Source organism: Rhinolophus sinicus, linkage group LG12, assembly GCF_036562045.2.
Source record: "Rhinolophus sinicus isolate RSC01 linkage group LG12, ASM3656204v1, whole genome shotgun sequence".
NCBI lineage: Eukaryota > Metazoa > Chordata > Mammalia > Chiroptera > Rhinolophidae > Rhinolophus > Rhinolophus sinicus.
In genome coordinates, this window is record NC_133761.1 from 3,083,604 (window position 1) to 3,103,534 (window position 19,931).

General features: G+C 52.0%; 1 protein-coding gene across 2 annotated transcripts in view; it reads left to right on the forward strand.

Moving 5' to 3' along the window:
• Nucleotides 1-19,931, forward strand: part of COL22A1 (collagen type XXII alpha 1 chain) — a 200,560-nt gene that overhangs the window by 64,751 nt on the left and 115,878 nt on the right. For both annotated transcript variants that reach the window (XM_074316437.1, XM_074316438.1), the window contains exons 10-12: nucleotides 888-932; nucleotides 3,627-3,689; nucleotides 8,074-8,112. In XM_074316437.1, coding sequence (XP_074172538.1) covers nucleotides 888-932; nucleotides 3,627-3,689; nucleotides 8,074-8,112 — 147 coding nt within the window. The remainder of the gene's footprint in view (nucleotides 1-887; nucleotides 933-3,626; nucleotides 3,690-8,073; nucleotides 8,113-19,931) is intronic.

The window sequence follows — 19,931 nt, forward strand, 5'->3', positions numbered from 1 at the left end:
GGCCGACTTGGCTTCCGACGGTTTGAATCTTCGATTCAGTTCACAGAACATTTCCATCATTTCCTTAGGTCTACGTGATGCCTTGGGTCCACGTCTCCATGTGTGAAACCACACGTCGTGGTCCGCACGCGGCATCCTAGCGGGCGCTGCGTGAGCTCAAGCACCCAGAGATGATTTCTCTCCACTTGCTTGTGCACCTGGCGTCGCTGAACGCAGTTTTAAAGCGATGTTCTTGAAGCAGCTCAGTGCGGCCCTGACGGGCGTGCACACTCGTAGTGATGGATGGTGCGGTGTAAATGGACAAAGCGTCCCTCTGCTTTTCACGGCTGTGACGAGATTTACACCTGTACAATTGTCTGAGTCATGTTACATTTGTTTTTAGTAGGGTGGCATTTACATGTACCCGCAACTTAGCATGTCACATGTTTACCTCCAGTAATAAGATCTTTCACACCAATAGCACATGTTTAAAAAGTGAACTGTGCTTACATTTAGAAACAGCCTGTAGACATGCCCTGTTTTGTATTTTAGTGAATAGTTACATGAACCTTCAGCAGGCCACATGGTTTTTTATTTTGTTTTTGTGTTTTTAATTGAAGGGGTGGCATATTCAGGTAAAGTAGACCATCGGGTACCACCTTTTTGCCTCTATCTCTGTCCCACCGATGGCTCATTTGGAAGTGCTGTCCAAACTCCCTGTGTCGGTTCGCAGTTCACGGCCTTTCTTGCCTCGCTCTCGCTCCGCAAAACCTGGTCCAGCTCGTTGGTCAGCACGTGTCTTACAAAGATCCTGGCTTAGGAGCGCGTGGGGTGGATAACCAAGTGAAGACAGAAGGGGGGAGAGGAAAACAGAACCTTATTCATTGCTTTTGTCTTTCTTCCTTCAGGGTGAGAAGGGCTCTCATGGCCCCCTGGGATTCCCGGGCCCAAAGGTCAGTACTGCAGAGGGCAGACACTAGGCCCGAGCAACCGTCTGCTTTGCTCGTGTGGAAGGAAGAAAACTCGGCGGGTTCAGTTTCTGTCCTGCAGGATTCTGCTTCTGAGCTTCGTGGCATAGAAGGATAGAGCAAGTGGCATACAATTTGGAACCTCTGGGTCTCTTTGCTCAGAACATCCATTTGTCAGTCTGAAAATGTGAGCAAGAAAGGAATAGGGCACATAAGCCCTCCCTTGGAGCCTGTTTCTTCCAACAGGCTCAGCTCTCAGTGGTCAGCTAATTCTGCTCAATCCTTTTAGGCCTCTGTATTCCCGACACCGGGGGGTTGGGCTTGTAAGAGTCTGTTTAGACTGTTCTGTTTAAATTGCATGAAGTTCTTTCTGCACAAGTTTTCCACAGTCACGAATTGCTCCAAGCCGGGTGCTTCCTCGTGGGGCCCCACTTCCTCAGTCACGTGGCAGCCCCGTCTCTCTCCCTCATTCCCCAGGTTATAATCCTAGAGCCGGACAGGGCTGTGTTCTCGGTCATTGTTTTGGTCTCAAGGCTGAGACCCCGAGAGCCATGAATTACTGTGGTCACACAGGCACTAGTGGAAGAGGTCAGCAGCATCCAGGAGCCACTGCCTGGTCTGGCCTTTGAAAGAGGGGTTCAGCGTCCTGGCAGAAACACCTAGAGAAAACCCTCCCTTCCCTTCTTTTCCCTGCCTTTCCCTCCCCTCCTCCCTGCTTCCCTCCCACCTCCCATCTCTCTCTCCCGCCTTCCCACCCTCTGTCCTTTCCTCCCTCCTCTCTCTCTGATTTCCTCTTTCCATCCATGTGTCCCCCATCCCTGCGTTACCAATTGTCACATTCATTCACCCCATCACTGCTGAGCCCCTGCTAAGGTCCCTTTAGTCCTTCCCTTCTCCCTCCATCCTGCCTCTGCATGTGCCTCCGTCCCCCTCCTCTCTCATCCTTCTCCCCTCTGCCCCCACTCTAATAGGATGGTGAGTGTGGACACACACTCCGTCACACACATCCCATCACACACACCATCACACACACACAAACTCACATCATGACACACACCCCATCATACACACACACACACACCCATCACACACACACAGACACACACCTCGTCACACACATACACACCATGACACACACACACATCCCATCATACACACACCATCACACTTACTGTCACACACACACACAATCACACTGGGCTGAGTGACAGCAGCCTGGGGTGGTCCAGGTGGCCACTGTGAGGAGGAGGGCAGGCTCTCTGCCGCACTGAGCACCCTGAGCTGTAAGCCCAGCTCTTGAGCTGCCAGATGGAGAAAAGAGAAAAGATGCCTGGGGGTCTGCGGACCTATAAGTAGAATGCGTTTATCTGAGGCAGTGGTTGTTTGTGGCGTGACTGTGTGCTGAGGTTGGACGGATCCAGGGCTGTGTGGGCACAGAGCCCGACCCCCAATACCAGGAGGAAGACGAGGCGGGAGGGAAGGAATTCTAAGCAGGGAAATGGATACAGCCACTTGGAGACAAGCCTGGTCCCCACGTAGCTGACTTGCAGTCCTGGCCCCAGCGTCCCCAAATGGTCCCAGCCATGGTTAAGGCCGAGTAAACATCTGTGGTTCCCAGTGGCTCCGTTTACCTCGATGTCGCTGAGGTCACGTCCACTGTCATGGCCGGCTTCCTCCTGGGTGCCAAGGCCCATTCTACATGTGGGACATGACAGTGAATGACAGACAGCCCTGTCCCCAGGACTCACTGCCGGTGGGAAGAGAGACATGCCAGAGAGGAACGCCGCATGGAGAGCGCCTTTGCTGGGGAGCAGCCTCCAAGTTCCTGGGGAGTTTCAGGGTGCCCCCTGTGGGTGGCCCTGCCTGAGTGGGGAGCACGCACGGGCTGCGTGGGACGAGAAAGGCAGGGAAAGGCGTTACGGGCCAAGGGGACAGCATAGACAAAATAGCTATTTGTTCTGGAGCGTAAAGTCTGAGATGGGGACGGGGAGATGAAATTGCACACCCAGAGAGAAGAAAAATAGAAGCAATTGAGGGTCGTGTGTTCTGCCGTCGAGCCTGCCTTGGATGGGCTCGCGGGACAGCAGGAGATCGGGGCTGCAGTCCCACGCGGTCCTTGGTGAATCTTTTCTTCCCTTGCAGACAGTGTTTTTCCCCCACCTTCCCTTCCCTTTCTTCACACACAGTTAGGAAGGTCCAGGACCCTCATACAAATGGCTCAACAGGGGAGCCTGGTTGACCTTTAGAAGGTTTCAAAGCACCTTCATGCTCTTAATCTTGTGTGTGCTCGTGATGGCGTGCCCATTTCACAGAGGCGGGGCCTCGGGCCCAAAGAGCAATGATACTGTCACGTTAAGTGGCAGAGCTGGAGTTTGAACCTGGGGCTCCGACTCCCCTTCTGGGTCCCTGGTTACTGGCCAGGCCAGGCCTAGGGATACGCATGCGATCCTCTCATCCAGTCAATTTCTCACGATGTCCCTAATTCCTGGTTTAAGAGGTTGGGAAATTACTCAGATGCTTCCTCCTCCTCCGGGGGTGGGAAGTATGGCCTCATTTTGTAGTTGGTGGTGACAACATCAGCTGCTGCTGGGAGCCGGGGCACCGTGGGCAGTGGGCAGCCAGTGTCGGGGAGCCCTGTTGCAGGACCTACAGTGTTCATCTCTGGTTTCAACTCCTCAGGGAGACATGGGAGCCACTGGGCCAGTTGGAGCTCCTGGACCCAAGGGAGAGAAAGGCGACTCGGTGAGTGAAGGGCCGCCCGCCTCTCTGCATGGCTGGGGTGGGAGACTCAGGGCTTTCCCCCAAGCATGCATGTCACCTAGAATACACTGACCCGCTGGTGGGGTCAGGCACTGAGCCCCACCCTACCCTCGATGAAGCCCAAGCTTCTCTGCATGGGCACCGGAGGCCCGTGGACAGGCCCCAGCCCTCACCACTCCCCCTGCAGCCCTGGAGTTCTGTCCTCTCACATTGGCAGTGGCCAGCACGGAAGCTGGACGTTCCTCACACTGGCCATCGCACATGCTCTTTCCTCTAGCAGGAATAAGCTTGCCCTCCATCCACCCTTATTTTCCCCTTAACCTCCCCCTCCAGCCTGACTCCTGTTTTCCCGTCATTCAACCTCAAATGGGAGTGGTTCTCCAGAGTACCTTCCTGGCCCCACCACCTCTGTGCACCCACATAACTGGCACTTCCTCAGTCCCCGCATCAGCTGACCCCTGATGTCCTGGTCTGTGGTTTGTCATCACGGTGTCCCCAATGCCTGGCCTAGAACGGACTGTGTCCGTGAATCCTTCCGCTGATAAGTGAATGCAGTCAGTGGTGGGTTAGGAAAGACTTACCGAGATGAACAAGTCGCGGTTCAGAGCAGGGTCGTAGGAGTCAAATGACTAGGAAGCAAATCCTGGCGCCACCAAAGTCCTTAACCTTTCTGTCCTCGACTTCCTCATCTGTACAATGGGGGTGATAAAGTTAACTGTCCAGTAGCATTCTGAGGATTAAATGAGTTCCTTTGTGTACATGATTCAGAACAGTGTAGGGAGCATAGCAAATACTGTTGTCGCTGGTATTATTGCCTGGCTCGGCGGAAGCACTACCCCCACCCTCCAACATGGCGTCATGGCCTCAAGAACACAAGTGTGGTGTCGGATGGATCTCAGTAATTATTCTTCACTCCAGCCTTATTTGTTGTATGATCATGAACAGGTCTCTTAGCCCCTCTGAAAGCCTATTTGCTCCATTAGCAAAATGAACAAAATAACAGTGACCTTGTCTGTGACATGCCTGCCCATAGAGGATGCTCAGTGAATGACAGCTGTATTTGTTTGTGGTTCTAACTAGTTCCTTTTAGGTTCTCAGTACTAAGAGGGAAACCCTAGGCGACAGGACAAAGTCTCGCCCCTAGAAGAACTAGCCTGGCTAATGCAGTTCCCTCTGTACCCGATGTCATCATCCCCCATCAGCTCGATACCATAGCTGCACCATCTGCTGCTCTTCGCAGGCACTCCCTGTGGATTCTCTCATTGTTCCTTAGAACAACTTTATAAACACAGGCTTGTCACTTCTCTAATGGGAATGACACGGAATTTGCAGCCTTGAATGACTTGCCCACGGTCACAGAGCCCGGATCCTGCGTCTGCTTTCATCTGAGGCTCACGCTCACTTGCTGTGCCGTCCTTTTCCCACATGCCTGTGTCTCTGTCCTAAGTATAGGTGGGAAGCACCTGCTCCGTGCAAAATAAATAGGAAGAGCTGCTAACATAGAACAGCACGTCCCGCGTGCCTGGCGCTGTGTGACGCGCCTTACAGATTTTATTTAAGGCTTTATTAAAGGCTCATTTAAGCCTCACGTCAGATTGGGGGGATGGGGTCTAGTGAAACGCCTGTCTTACTCACACCCAGGGGAAAAAAGCAGGCAACAGACCCCGACATCCAACAGATGTCGGGTTGAACAGACAGAGCCTTCCGAGTAGCCCTTACGACTATATTCAAAGAACTAGAAACCACTCCTAAAGAAATAAAGGAAGGTATTATGACAATAACTCATCAAATACAGAACATAAATAAAGAGACAGGAATTGTTGGGGAAAAAAACCAATTGGAAATTCTAGAGTTTAAAATTATCACTGAAATGAAAATCACTACAGAGGCTCGACAGGAGGTTTGAAGCTGGCTGAAGAGTCAGCATTCTTGAAAATGGATCAATAGAGATTATGTAATTTGAAGTTCAGAGAGAAAAAATAATGAAGAAAAATGAACAGAGCCTTAGAGAAAAGTGCAGCCGCATGAAGCAGACCAGTGTGCACTTAATGGGAATTCTAGAAGGAGAGGAAGGAGCAGAAGAAGTATTCAGAGACATATCGCTACAGATACCCCGAGTCTGATGAAAGGCAGCCGTCTGCACATTCAAGAAGCTCAGTGCACTCCACTTGTGACAGCGTGTCAGTGGGTGTTGAACCAAGAGGTGTAACAATGATAGCACGGGAAAGGGGGATGAGGGACTAGAGCTGTGGAGGAGTATGTTTATACGTTTCTCTGGAAGTAAGTTCTAAATCTGAAGTAGATCTTGATAAGGTAAGATGTAGATGGTAAACCCAAGAGCAACCCCGAAGAAAATAATCCAAAAATATGTAGTGAAAATATTATCAAAGAGATTAAAATGTTGCACTAGAAAACACAAAAGAGAGCAGTAAAGGAGGAATAAAAGAACAAACCAAAAAAAAAAAAAAGACCGGAAGACATAGAAAACAAAAAGTAAACTATATCAATAATAACATTTCAGGGGTGGCCGGTTAGCTCAGTTGGTTAGAGCATGGTGCTGGTAGCACCAAGGTTGCCGGTTTGATTCCTGCATGGGCCACTGTGAGCTGCGCCCTCCTTAAAAAAAACAAAACAGGGCCGGACCGGTGGCTGAGGCGGTTAGAGCTCCATGCTCCTAATTCCGAAGGCTGCCGGTTCAATTCCCACATGGGCCAGTGGGCTCTCAACCACAAGGTTGCCAGCTCAATCCCCGAGTCCTGCAAGAGATGGTGGGCTCTGCCCCCTGCAACTAAGATTGAACACGGCACCTTGAGCTGAGCTGCCGCTGAGCTCCCGGATGGCTCAGTTGGTTGGAGCAGCGCGTCCTCTCAACCACAAGGTTGCCAGTTCGACTCCCACAAGGGACGGTGGGCTGTGCCCCTTGCAACTAGCAACGGCAACTGGACCTGGAGCTGAGCTGCGCCCTCCACAACTAAGATTGAAAGGACAACAACTTGACTTGGGGAAAAAATAAAAGTCCTGAAAGTACACACTGTCCCCCAATAAAGTCCTGTTCCCCTTCCCCAATTAAAAAATAATAATAATAATAACATTGCATGTGAATGTATTGAACAAATTAGAAAGAGATTTTCAAATTGGACATAAAAACAAGATCCAACCATACTGTGTCTACAGGAGACACACTTTAGATACAAATACGTTAAAAGTAAAAAGAAGGAAAATATATATTTTGAAATTAGAAAACATAAAAAATTGGAGTGACTATACTAATATCAGATAATATAGACTTTAAGACCAAAAAAAGATTAATAGAAGTAAAGAAAGGCATTTTATAATGATGAAAGTGTCAGTCCTTCAATAATATATAACAATTCCATGTGCACCTGAAAACGGAGCCCCAACACACGAAGCAAAACCAGACAGGATCAAAAGGAGAAATAGATGATTCATTAACAATGGTTAGAGGCTTCGATGCCTCACATTCAGTAATGGTTAGAACAACTCAGAATGGGGAAAATTGGAGCCCTCATTCATGGCTGGTGTGAAATGGTACAGCTGCTTTGGAAATCAGTCTGGAGGTCCCTAAAAGGTTCAACAGAATTACGGTAGGACTCAGCAGTTCCACTCCTAGGTATATACCCAAACGAAATGAAAATGTACGTTCATACAAAAACTTGTACACAAATGTTCATAGCAGCATTTTAGTGCATTATGACTAAAAAGTGGAAACAACCCAACCATTCCTCACCTGATGAATGAATAAATAAAATTTATACCCATGCAATGGCACTTTGTTCTGCAATAAAATGAAGTGCTGATATGTGCCAGAGCATGGATGACCCTTGAAAACACTGCTCAGAGAACACTGGCTGTGAAGCTATCGTAAAAGCCCACATATTCTGACTTCCTTTTTGAAATATCTAGAACAGGAAAACCCACAGAAACAGAATATAGGCTAGTGTTTGCCTGGGGCAGGGGTTGGGGGCCGGGGGAGTGACCACCAATGGGTGTGGAGTTCTTTTTGATGTGACAAAAGTGCTTCAAAGTCGATTGTGATTATCGCATAACTCTGTAAATATACTAAACACCCGTTGAATAGGTATGTGGATTCGTATGTCAGTAAATCTGATAGGAAGATAGAAACTAGTACCATACTGTTGAGTTGTTGGAAAATTTAAATGAGGTGATACTCATGAGAATCCACACTCAGCAGATAATAGTCACCATCTCTGAGAGGCTGCTGGGCAGAGCTGATGACAAAGCATCGGCCATTTCACACCCCAAGGGGGCTGCTGCCACATGTGATATCATGCCCTGGGGGTGCCCCGTTGTCAACCTTTGCCTTCTGCTTGCTTTCCTGTTCTAGGGCAGAGGACCTTTTGTCCCAGGAGAAAAAGGTGAAAAGGTAAGCAGCTCTCTTTTATCACACTCCTCCAAGGGCTATGGGTGGAGGTGGCTAGCGGACAGGGTGGGGGATTTGGGTTTGGGAGATGTGTGTGCTACCGTTGCCAGTGAGAATGTGAGTGGGAGAGCAGAGGTCACCAGGGCGGGGTGCCGGCTGCAGCGTGTGTCCTCCCCTGGCTCAGAGGCGTGAAGCATGCATGGCGGTCGATCAGGGCTTCCCAGGCCACGGGAAGAGTGAGGGCACAGCGCGGTGGGGAAGTGGAGGGGCGTGCTCGTGCAGGCTGGCGGCGGGGGCTCCCAGGGCCCCGTGCAGAGGTTCCCAGCAGTGCTCTCAGGGAGTGGGCACCGCATGCAGGACGTTCAGCTCCTACATGTGCTAGGGCTTGTCTGCCGCGGTCGGAAGTGCGGAGAATGTGGGCATAGCAGGTGCCACATAAATGTGAGGAGTGGGGGAGACCAGAGGAGTCTGGGGAATAGAGATTGTTGCAGAAGTTTCCAGGGGAGATGACAAGAGACAGAGCCACGCATGGCGGCAGCACGAGGCAGGCGTAGAGGGAGGCCTGTGGCTGTTCACTCCAGATCTGAACGTTGTATGTACCTTCTTTACCTTCATTGTAACGTGAGTGAGCCTGGAACATAGGGGGTTCCTTCTGAAGAGGAAAGCTGTCTGAAGGTGTTCACCCATGGGGAGAAATAAAAAGTAGAGTCACTAAAAATGCCATTTTGCACTCACACCAGTGGTTAAAAATGTAACCCCCATTTCCCGGCAGAGGCAGCCACACAACTTCTTAATGCACGTCCGGTGCTTAGACTCAGACCCCCAGGCAGGACCATTACTCAGGGAGCTCACACAGCCCCTGGCGTAGGGCGGGTGGGATAAACCAGGTGCCACTCAGTTAAATTACCATGGAGGCAGCTTCCACGTGGCCTGCCCATTCTCTCCCTGTAGGTACCGTTTTATTCAGTACTTTCACGTCTAGAGATTTATTCTAAGGACATAAATCAAGGATATGCACAAGTACAGACCTTCATTCACAGTAATTTATGAGGAAAACTGGAAGCAACCATGACGCTCCATCGCGAGCAAAGGGTAGAATAAGTTAGTGTACAGCTAAATAATGCATGGCGTTCAGGGCGCAAACTCCGAAGAATAATGACTGACCTAGAAAGTACACGGTGTGTGTGAGAGAGAGGGAGATTGAGACGGGGGTTGATTCTGGAGGCGAACCCCCGTTGTTAGCCATGGTGGTTTGCGCATTGCAAAGCTGTGGAAGGTATTCATTTTCTTCCTTACATGTCTTCATGTCTTCATTTATTCCACAATAAACTTCACTTTATCGTACCCCTGTCAGTAGCACAGGCACGCGCACACGCACACGCACACACTCTGCTGCACGAGAATACACAGCAGTGGCGAGAGAGCGTGACTCACAGTGTGGCATGAGCTGTGCACAGACGGTGTCACCTTTCAGTGACTTTGCCATCAGTTTGCAGGTCTGGCTGTCCTGATACCTAAAACGGGGTGATGGCAGCCGCCTCCCATGATTCCTCTGTGGTTTAAAAGCACAGCACTTGAGACCCAACGCTCAGATTCAGCAGCTGCTTTGATGGTTGTAGCTGGCCCGGGTCCTGTGAGCCCAGAACCAGAGCAGAGGCCTTCCCAGGTCCCCGAGGTGTCCCTGGGTGTCAGGACCGGGGCTGCCGGAGCCCTGAGGCCAGGCGCTCAGTCTGGGCACTGCTGGTGGGCGCTGCCAGCCTGTCCTCTGACCGACATGCTGATGTCACCAGGCAGGAAGGGACAGGCCGCCTTCTCCCTTGAGCAGCAGCACGTGTCTGCCTCCCTCCGTTCTGGTCGAGCTCAGGACAGGCAACATGATTCGCCTGATGCCCGCAGCCCACCTGCAGCCGCATTCAGGACCTAAAGATGCAGGGTCACAGTTACATCCCCTCTCCATGTGCAGTGCTGGCAGGAGAGACGTGCCAGCTGAACAGACTGGCCCTTTCAGCTCTGTCCTCAGTTGACTCTCTCTGTAGTTGGGTGTTTTTAGCAAAGTCTAGATTCTGCCACGTATTAGCTGTGTGATTTGGGGTGAGTCACCTCCCTCTCTGAGCCGCTGCTTCCTCATGTGTAAAAACGAGGGGGTGGGATGAGATGATGCATAAAGGCCCTGCAGGGACAGCGCGGAGATTTGGTAATGAGCCCACCCCCAGCCTGAGCCCACGGCGCGCTCTTCCTGAACGGGGCTTTGCTTTCCTCCCAAGCGTGAGGTGAGGCCAGGAGGGTCAAGGGGACCGACAGTCCTAACAGGGCAGAAGGCCACTGGTGCCTAAGGCACGTGGAGGGCTTAACATGGCTTCTGTGCTACGATAGTCTCTCCTATGTAATCACAGAGGGCAGGGGGTGGATGGACTGCAGCCTACGGCACCAGGTGTCAGGTTACTCTGATTCTGGCTATGTTTTGTTTTTATGTTTGTTTTTATTTTTGTCTTTTCAGTGTAGTGGTTAACCACTGTGATGCTGTGCATCCGCCTCTGTGAGGAACAGACTCTGTGCAAGACACTTTATGTCTCACTGAGACAGCATTTCAGGGGCAGGTGCTGCTGTGCCCACTTCACAGATGAGGTGGACATAGCTCAGAGGTCAAGTGACCTGCCCAAGGTCACACAGTAAGATGGTTAGGGAACACAATCGCTGGCTATTACTAAGTTGAATGAAAGCTGGAGGGCTGATTGAATCACCCCCTTCCCCAGCAACTGAGGAAACTGACGCTCAGAGAAGGTGAGTGAGTGGCCCAAGATCACACAGCTAAACATCTGCAGGAGAACTTGGCCTCCTGACTCTGCCAGACCCCAGCGCTGCCTCTCCTGGGCCCCCCATCAAACTCTCAAAACTGCATGGTGCCATGTTCCTGGGCTGCCCTCATTTTGGAAGCTACCCTCCTCTCTGGTACCCCTCCCACCCCATATTCACCACGGGGTTTTGGGGGCAAATCTCCGACAATTTTATATATATGAAATCAGGCTAAGGTAGAACAGGGAGACAGCCTTTTAGGGGATGCCCTAAAAGAGCTGCCCACAGCCAAGGTGCTGGGCGCATGGAAGGTGAGAAAGGGAGAGATGGACCTTCCTTCAAAGTGTCCAAGAGACACTGGCATCCAATACGATGGTTTGCAGCCCTCCATCCTCCAGGACTGAGACCAGCTCGATTCAGTAGCGGGACCGCAGACTGAAGTCGAGCGGCTTCAAATGTGGGTCCACTGCATATGAACCGTGTGTCTGTCCTTGGGCTGCTCTGAGCCTGTTTCCTTTTCTGTAAAGTTGGGCTGGGTAGTAACAGTTCCTACCACGAGGTTGCTGGGAGGATTCAGGGAGAAAGGGTTGGACACCGTGGCGGGCACAGCGGCCCCTGATCACTGGTGACGCTGCTCTTTTTGCTCTGTCATTTTCTGTGCTGTCTGGTAGGGATGGTGAGGGCGCATGGCCAGTGCTCTGGGCTGGTTGGGAGCAGTTTGGGTCGGATCAGAGACAGCAGGGAGGGGTGAGGACCTCCGTGCCCCTCCTGCGCTCGGCTCTTCCATGATGAGAAAATTAATAAGCACAGTGAGGAGGTGGGTGTAGGTTGTGTTGGGTGGGCGCCGGGTGAGTGATGGTTCATGGAAACGCAGACTACAGAATCTACTGGAGAGCCCCCCAAATAGAAAAGGAATTAGAAATAACAAAAAACGAGGCCACAGCGTGCAGTTTCCAGTGAGCTTCCTTGTGCATCTTGAGGGTTCTTCTGCCCCAGGGGAACCAGAGCCTTCCAGGGAGGAACCTGTGAGTCGTCCCCCTTCCTGGACCCACAGCGCCCTCTGGTGTCTGGAAGCCAGAGTGTGTGTTCCAGTTTTGCTCCGCCGCAGGCCTCCTGCCCACGTGCATGACGTTGGGAGCTCTCTGCCAGCAGGTCTGGTGTTGGCCTTCTTTCGTGGTGTCTGGAAGATCAGAGAGCAAAGGGAGCCTCGGTGTTGCTCAAACGTGGGCTCAGGTGATGGACAGAAAGCACATTTGGGGGAGTTGGGTGGATGCGGTTTGGATCCCAGGTCTGCAGTGGCTGGGTGATCTTTGGCTAGTGTCTCTCTGGGCCTCAGCTCCCTCATCTGTAAAGTTTGGCCGTTGGCGCCCACCACCGAGGGCTGTGGTGGGGATTATAGGAGGTTGATAATGCCGTGCAAGCACCTGGCTTAGTCCCTGGCACACGGTGGGTGCTCCTAAAAACCTGTTCCTTGTTTTCATTCCTTTCCTTTTGTTGCTAGAAGCTATTGCTAACATCTATAAGAGTGACACGTGATTCTTAGATGGATGGTGTTTACAGACCTAGCGTGTGGGAGAGTGGTCGGTTCACGGAGCTGTAGAACCTGGGTTGGACCCCCCTCCAGGAGCCTATCCACCCGTTCAGGAGAGGAGACATGCACACCAATTCTGGTCATGAGGTTATCATCTTTTAAGAGTGTGATTCTTCATACTGGTCCTTGAGCGAGTCAGGGTGTGCCACCTCTGTCCCCTGTGCTGTTACACATGCAGAGGGCGAAGACACTGTCAGGAAACCCTACCCAGGCCACCTGGTGTTGGGGACGGAGGCCGACAGCAGTCACATCAGCAAGGCACTTTGAGGGTTTCCTAGGATGCTTGGGGTTGTACTGCTGGGGGCTGTTTAGGAAACGGAACCAAAGCCTATGTAGGGAATTAATGTAAGCACAGCTCATCTGACGGGAAAACAGAAAGGAAATGACCATAAGCTTTATGACTTTGTTCTTTATAAGTACCCTTTACAAATACAACCGCAGCGAAACACGGGAGCAACCTGATGGGAAATTGCATGAAAGCAAGCCGATGGACACAAGCGAACATTGCAAAGACCTTATGCTGTGGAGATGTGCACGTACCCAGTGCACTTGAAACTAGAGTAGAAGGCCCATGTGCTCACACACGAGGCGCGTGTGCAGTGAACACGGCCTACGCACTGGGGAGGGGATTTCGGATGTTTTGTATGTCTTGTTCATTGCTCTGCATGGCGCTACATGAGCACATCAGTAAACATCTAAGCAAAGACCGGCTCTTAACACAATGACCATCCTTTTAAATATAGTACACACACAGTTGTTAGGGGTGAGATCCATAATCAGTATGGTTTTGGAGGGAAGAGCCCTCTCTCCCAGCGTGGGGATTTGCTCAGTACTGCGTGGTGACAACTGGGGTCCAGATGGCAGAACACGGCGGTGGCTGAGGGCCAGGCTTTGGGGATCTGGCACTGCCTGTCCTGCCGTATAACTTCGGAAAGGTCATTACAATTCTTGGTGCCTCAGTTTCCTCTCCTGTACACTGAAGGTCATAGAAACAACAAGACACTCTTGTAAGGGTGACCTGAGTGTGTCCATGGATGGAACTTAGCAGGGCACCTGGTAGGTGATGGCTGGAGAAAGCACGAGTGCGAATCACGTCTCAGCCATCCGGGCACTGGGCTCCCTGAGCACGTGATCAACTCCGGCACATGCAGTTCCGACCAGAGGCGCTTGGTGCTTTGGGTTGGACGTCTATAGACGTGCTCCTTCCCCTGGGCCTGAGGCTGGCAGGACGGACACCTGGAAATCCCTGCTATTCTGCTGCCACAAAATGTGTTGGCACCGGGAGAGTGAAGACGACACTCAGAAGTCAGCCGGAAATGGATCCTTGGAAGGGGCATTGCCAGGCCAGTCAAGGCTCCCCTGAGCCAGCTCCTCCAGTGGCTCAGCTACAGGAAGCAGCACCTTTCCTGCCGGGGTCTTTGTTTTCTTCCAGAGCAGCAGCGGGTGTTAATATTGCCCTTGGAGTTGGTGTGGACGTAGGCGGCGTTCAGGCAGGGCTGGCCTAGACCAGGGGGCAGGGCAGGTGCTCAGGTTCTCTGGATGGAGAGTAATGAGCACAGAGGAGGGAGAGGGCTGTACAGTCTGGACCACAGTGTATGGACGGTGAGGGCCCTCGAGACCCACAGCAGATGGAATTGGGGCAAAATGTCCGTAGAGCCCTGCTTCGGTCAGCAATTCATTACTCAGCATTTGCGAGGGGGGAAAAAATCTCCAAACAACCACCACCAAAAACCCTTCCTTAAGCATTTTCACAGAAATCCATATGGCAATAAAACTTCCTATGGATTTTGTGCTCGGATTTCACAGCGTGGTGCACCAGAAAAAATAGTGGGCAAATAAGAAACTCAGCTGAATTTTACTGGGTTGGTCGACTCAGGAGCAGACGGAATTTTAGGTCACACAGACGTCGGTGGCTTGTCGTTTATGGTTTTCTTCAGTTTCCACTGTGACCATGAACCTGACAGGACAGGTGTGGTAAAAGAGGAATCTGAGCCAGACAAGTAGCCAAGGCTGCTCTGTCTTCCCAGAAACTTCCACTGAGTGTCTTGAAGAGGCTGCGAGAGCCACAGGCGGGCTGGCACCTGAGTGTCCACAGGCATCAGTGGGAGGCCTGGTGGGTGGGCTCACCGTGACGCTAAACAATTCAGGTGCCCTTTGGAAATGGAGGAAAGAGAGGCCACGGCCAGCACAGTCACATTAAGGAGCGCCGTGAGAAAGCCAGGTGACAGCAGGCAGCTGAGGCACTTTGGCCCCCAGGTCTGAGAAAAGCCGACTCTGCACCTGGTTATTCCAAGTCCCCAGAAGCCCAGGGCTTCCTGTTCTCTGATGATTTGCAGTTGGACAAAACAGGCTTCTCCCCGTTATGGCTGTTGACCCTACAGCATCCGCCTCTCAGGAAAGGCCGCCAGCTAGCGGGGCATTGGGGCCTGTGGGGACAGAGTCCCAGAGTGCAGTTTCCAGGCTCTCAGCCTCACATGGAAAGATGCTGGCTCGGGTAGGAGATGGACAGCATCTGTGACTCGTTGGCCATCAGCTGTAACCGGTTAGCCATTGGCCACTGATATAACTGCCGTGGCTAAGCTAGCAGGTGCGGATTGCAGTTAGCAAGTGGGGTGGTTGGCAGAGAAGCAAACGACGATTGCGCGTTGTGTGGGGCAGGCTTCCTGTGTCTCCAACCCAGCCGCCAGCGAGAATATAGTGGTGTGACTCCCCTGTCTATGGCTCTGTTTGTGTTCCTTTTGGGCCTCACCATGTCCTGCATTCTTATGTGGGGAGCGGGAGCAGAGACCCCACATGACACCCTGCATGACAGGGACCTACCTGCCAAAAAGGGACAGTGGGCGCCTAGAATTCCTTAGCTTCACATGCCTTCCTTTGGCTTAAGCACACTGTCCCTTTTCAAACATGCAAGTATGTGAATTCATGTTTGATTTTAAAATGGTGCTGCTGTCTTTCCCTGTGAACACTGCTCAGCCACCACGTGTCCCTTGGCAGATGAAATCCTGTGTGTTTGGAGGGCACCTCCATCTGCCGCGATGGGGCCCCAAGTGACCCGCCTCCCCATGTGTCTCCTGCCAACTCTGGGTCCATTTTCCCGCCTCCCCGTCATCGGTTCCTCCCTCTTGCACATCCACCCTCCCCTCTGCCTGTAAAAATCCGAGAGATGCTTCTGACCTTCTAACCATTGAGGCATCAAGCACGGAGCAGGTTCCCTGGGCCCTTTCTTATTCGTTTCTCCCAGGAGTGCAGCTGGGAAGCACCATTATCCCCATTTCACGGCCAAGGCCACTGAGACTTAGGGAAACACCCACACACATTGATGTTTTCATTGTAAGGAGCTGTAGGAAGAGGACAAAGTGGTTTATAATAAGCTCTGCCTTGTTCAGAGTCATACCAACCACCCAGCTAGGGCCAGGCTAGAGGGCCGAATGAGGGTCATGAACTTTGGACCGTGATCAAATCAGCCATGTGCACCTGAGAGGGAAGGTGGGTGGGGTTAGGGGATGAAGTCTAGACAGAAAGATCACTGGCCGCTGTGTAGCTAATAGGACGGAGCCGGTAGTGCGTGTCATGGAAGTGAGGATCCCGCTCAGCCGTGCCCTGCTCAGTCCCCATCTGAGCCACCGCAGGTCCTCTCTGTGACGCAGCCACCGCAGTGCCTGGGCCACTGCACAGGACAGATCTGCTCTCATAGTGACACTGCTCTGATGCCAACGCGACAGACACACCCTGTGCCGTCCACAGTGTGAGAAAGCACAGGTACTGCCCCCCCGAGCTAGTTTTTTCTTTGGTATCGTTCAGAGGTGTGTGTGTGGGGGATGGGGGGCTCTGTTTGAAATTGCGAGATGAGAAGGTTTCGTGGTGCTGGTATTGGACTGCGAGGTGGGTGGGGAATGAAGAGAGCACTCTGCTGCATGTGGGTGTCCCTCTCGGTGACTCCTTTTCAGAGCAGTGACCAAGGGAGGGCTCCAGGAACCATACGAAGCTCCTGCGTATCGGGGGTCTCTGGCATGGGTGACATATGTGTCATGGCAAGGCAGAGTGGGCACTCTTTTATTTCCCCGATTCTTTGAAAGGGTAGGATGGGGCCATTAGCGATAGCAGCCATCAGAATTCAATGGCCAACACTTGCTGATTTTATCTGGAACGGTCCAGTGACCTTGTCTCAAAGAAGGTGCCATGCAGTGGAAAAAATCACAATGTCAGCCTGTTACTGACCTCTAGATATGTACCAGGCTGCTCAGTGTGTGAGTATCAGTCTCCTGCAGCCCCTTCAAGGAGTCTGGTGCATGTCCAAGGTAATACAAGGTCACTGTGGGGGAGTGGGGCAGAGGCTGTGTCTGTCTGTCTGACTCTAGAGCCCCACTTGCAGGTACTGCGCTGGCCCGTGCCAGCTTCTTGCCCGTCCCCAAAAGCAGTGCTCACATCTGGGGACCCTTGACCCTCAAAAACCACATTCCCGTGCGACTCACCTTACTTTATATAAGGACTGCACTGTAGAGCATCTGAGCCATGAAATACAAGCTACGTGTGTGCGTGAGTTTGTATGTATGGAATTTCTAAGATAAGTTTATGTCCTTTGCCTCCAGCGCTGGGTCCCTTTCTGCTCATGGCTGGCTGAATCAGCACCCCCGTCTCCTATTCTTAGCCTGTGCGTTAATGTGCATTATTCATGGTCATCGAGTTGGATAACTGTGGTTGAGGGCCTTCTATTTTTACCATAATTAAAGGGTTTAGGGTAAAATAGGCTGAGCTCCTCTGCACCCTCCAACAGCCTTGTAGGTTGGGGGCAAAATGCTGAGAGTGTGAGTAAAGGAGCCGCAGACCCTGTCCGTGGTGCTGAAGGACACACTGGAGAAGTGGAGTTCACAGCCCCAGGCAGAGCAGGAATAGGCAAGTCTGCACGTTTCCCCAGCTCCATGTGACAGGCCAGCACTTGCCAAGTCTAAGGGACCAGTCACAGACCCAGGGCTGAGTTCATTTATGGGGAGGGCAAATGCTGGACTGCTGGCCAGCTGGGCTAGGAAGGCAGGGGAGGCTAAGGGTGTGGACCCTAAACCCAGACTGGCTGGGTCCAACCCCTGCTTAGCCACTTTGCAGCTGTGTAACACTTGGCGGTGACTCCACCCCTATAACCCCTGCTTTGCTCATCTATAAATTGGCGACTGTAATCGCAGTTGCCTCAGAGGGTTGCTGCACTGATGAAATGAGCTAATGAAAATAAATGAGTTATATTTGTAAAAAGTGCTCATAAATGTTAAGTGTCATTACCATCACACCAGCCTGCTCTTCCATTTTCATCCACCAAATGACGTCTTCTGCGCCCTCCGCATCAGTGAGGTCTTCTCCCCAGGGGCAGTCACCAGCTGTGAGGTGGCAGAGCTCTCTGTCCCCTGAGGAGGATATCTGTCACCCTCAGAGTCTCAGGGAGCCTGGAGGCTGTTGTTAGAAAGCGTGTCCAGGTGGGCTGGCTTACAGCTGGAGGGGTCCTTTCCTTTCTTCAGTTCATCCAAAATGATCTGAAGAGCATCTGAGGATAATAACAGTCCTAGTATTTCTCAGTGCTGCTGTCAGCCGGGACTCACGCATGCGCACGCCCCTTCCCCTCTTCCTTCCTCCCCTCCTTTCATTTCCTGCCTTTCTTTTCTTTCCCTACTTGATTGTGGGTCCTGAGCTGCACATACTCCCTTTTAAAATCTCCTGTGCCTCACCTCCCCATTTCCAGGCATCCGCCCATCTTTTCCTCACTTTTCATTGACCCACCCAACAGACATGAGACAGTGTTCTTCATTCTCAATAGAATACAAACCCCTGGAATGTTAATACTATTTTATACTCTACAAATCATGTCCACATCCATTTTCTCACCAGGAAGCTGCACGAACCTGTTTTACAAATGATGACACTGAGGCTCAGAGAATTGAGTGACTTCCTGATGGGACATGCTGGCTGCCTGGGGCTCTGACTCCCTCTTTTCAAAGCCACCACAGAGAGCTGATGGTTAGCACAACCGGAGGGTTTTGGAGGGTGTGTCACTGCAGCGGGGTGGTGGCCTGTGATATGAAAATTAGGTGATGTTAAAACATGAGCTGTGTAGGTCAGGTTGACTTTGGGGGGTCACAATTTTCATAAGAGCCCATCTAATGAAATGTGTGGGTCTCATGATGACTTGAATGGGACATTTCCCAGAATGTGTCTGCCTGCAGTTCTGGCGTGGTCACCCTAACCATGTACAGAGTCACACAGGTGTTACCCTCTCAGACAGGGAAAGCATTACACCTCTCCAGAGGCCGCTAGTCAGTGTGCTAGAATACACAGCAAGCAGCCCCCTCCCCTTAACACAGAGGACGTGGTTGGTGCTGTGACCTCGGCCGTCTAAAACCAGTTTGCCCAGCTGCCCGTGTCCTGGAAGCCCCAGTCCTGCAGGCAGGCTCCTCGTCCCTGTGTTCAGGTGACACTGACACTCGGAGCGTGTCACTCACTTGGCCAAGGCCTGAGGGCCAAGCATTGGCGGCAGGATTTGAAGCTGCAGTCTGTTGGTTCTTGAGACCATTGTTTTTCCAACACCCTAGTGGTCCCTTTGTTCCTGGGTGTTTCAAACCCCTAGGGCGAATTTTCAAGGAGGAAGGTCTCCCCGCTGTCTCCCCGGTAAGCCCGCAGGGCTCAGGAAAGGACCGAGGCACACAGAGCACTGTGGGTCCTTTGCCCAGCGGGCAGTGGTGAGGTGGAGGTGATGAAGTCCTGACTTTTCTCCTTACAGAGAAGCAGTCTTGTGAATGAGGCAGATCCAGTGACTTGTTGGGCTTCTGCGAGAAAGTGCCAGCAAAGCTGGACATGTGACAACTGTGGGCAGAGGGAAGGTTCTGGAACTCTCTGGGGTTCCCTCTGGCATTGTCTCTGGCTACCTTTATTAGAAGGTCCTGGGAATTCCAATGCCCTGCTCCTACCCCCCTTTATTCCTGAGGCGGGAGCCCAACAAGACCTCCCTCCCCTTCCTTCAGCTGTAGGACGTCCCCACCGGCAGCAGCCAGAGGACAGACTGGCCTTTCAAGGATCTGCCATCTTAACTGGGTAACCGAACGCTGGGGTGAACTCTGCATCAGGTCACCCTCATAGGGTTGATTCTGGAGGGAAGTACTCTCGGGGGGCATTTCCAGAGGAAGTCCTTACTCTGTGATAGTCCCGCTTTGGGGCGATCTTGAACTCAGCCTAGAATTGTAGAGAAGCAGAGTTTAGTGGGCTGGTGTCCCTGCCGTGCTGTTTGCTCAGATCAGCGCAATCGGGGGCGGGGATACAACCTGGGCCTTGCAGCCAGGTGGGGCTCCTGGGAGCTGAGCTAGCCCACTGCTGCCCCCAGCACCCTGGTTCGGTGCAGACCTCTTGTCCCCTGTGAGGCAGACGAAGCAGCTGCAGTGCTTTCCCAGGGAGGGAGGGTTGC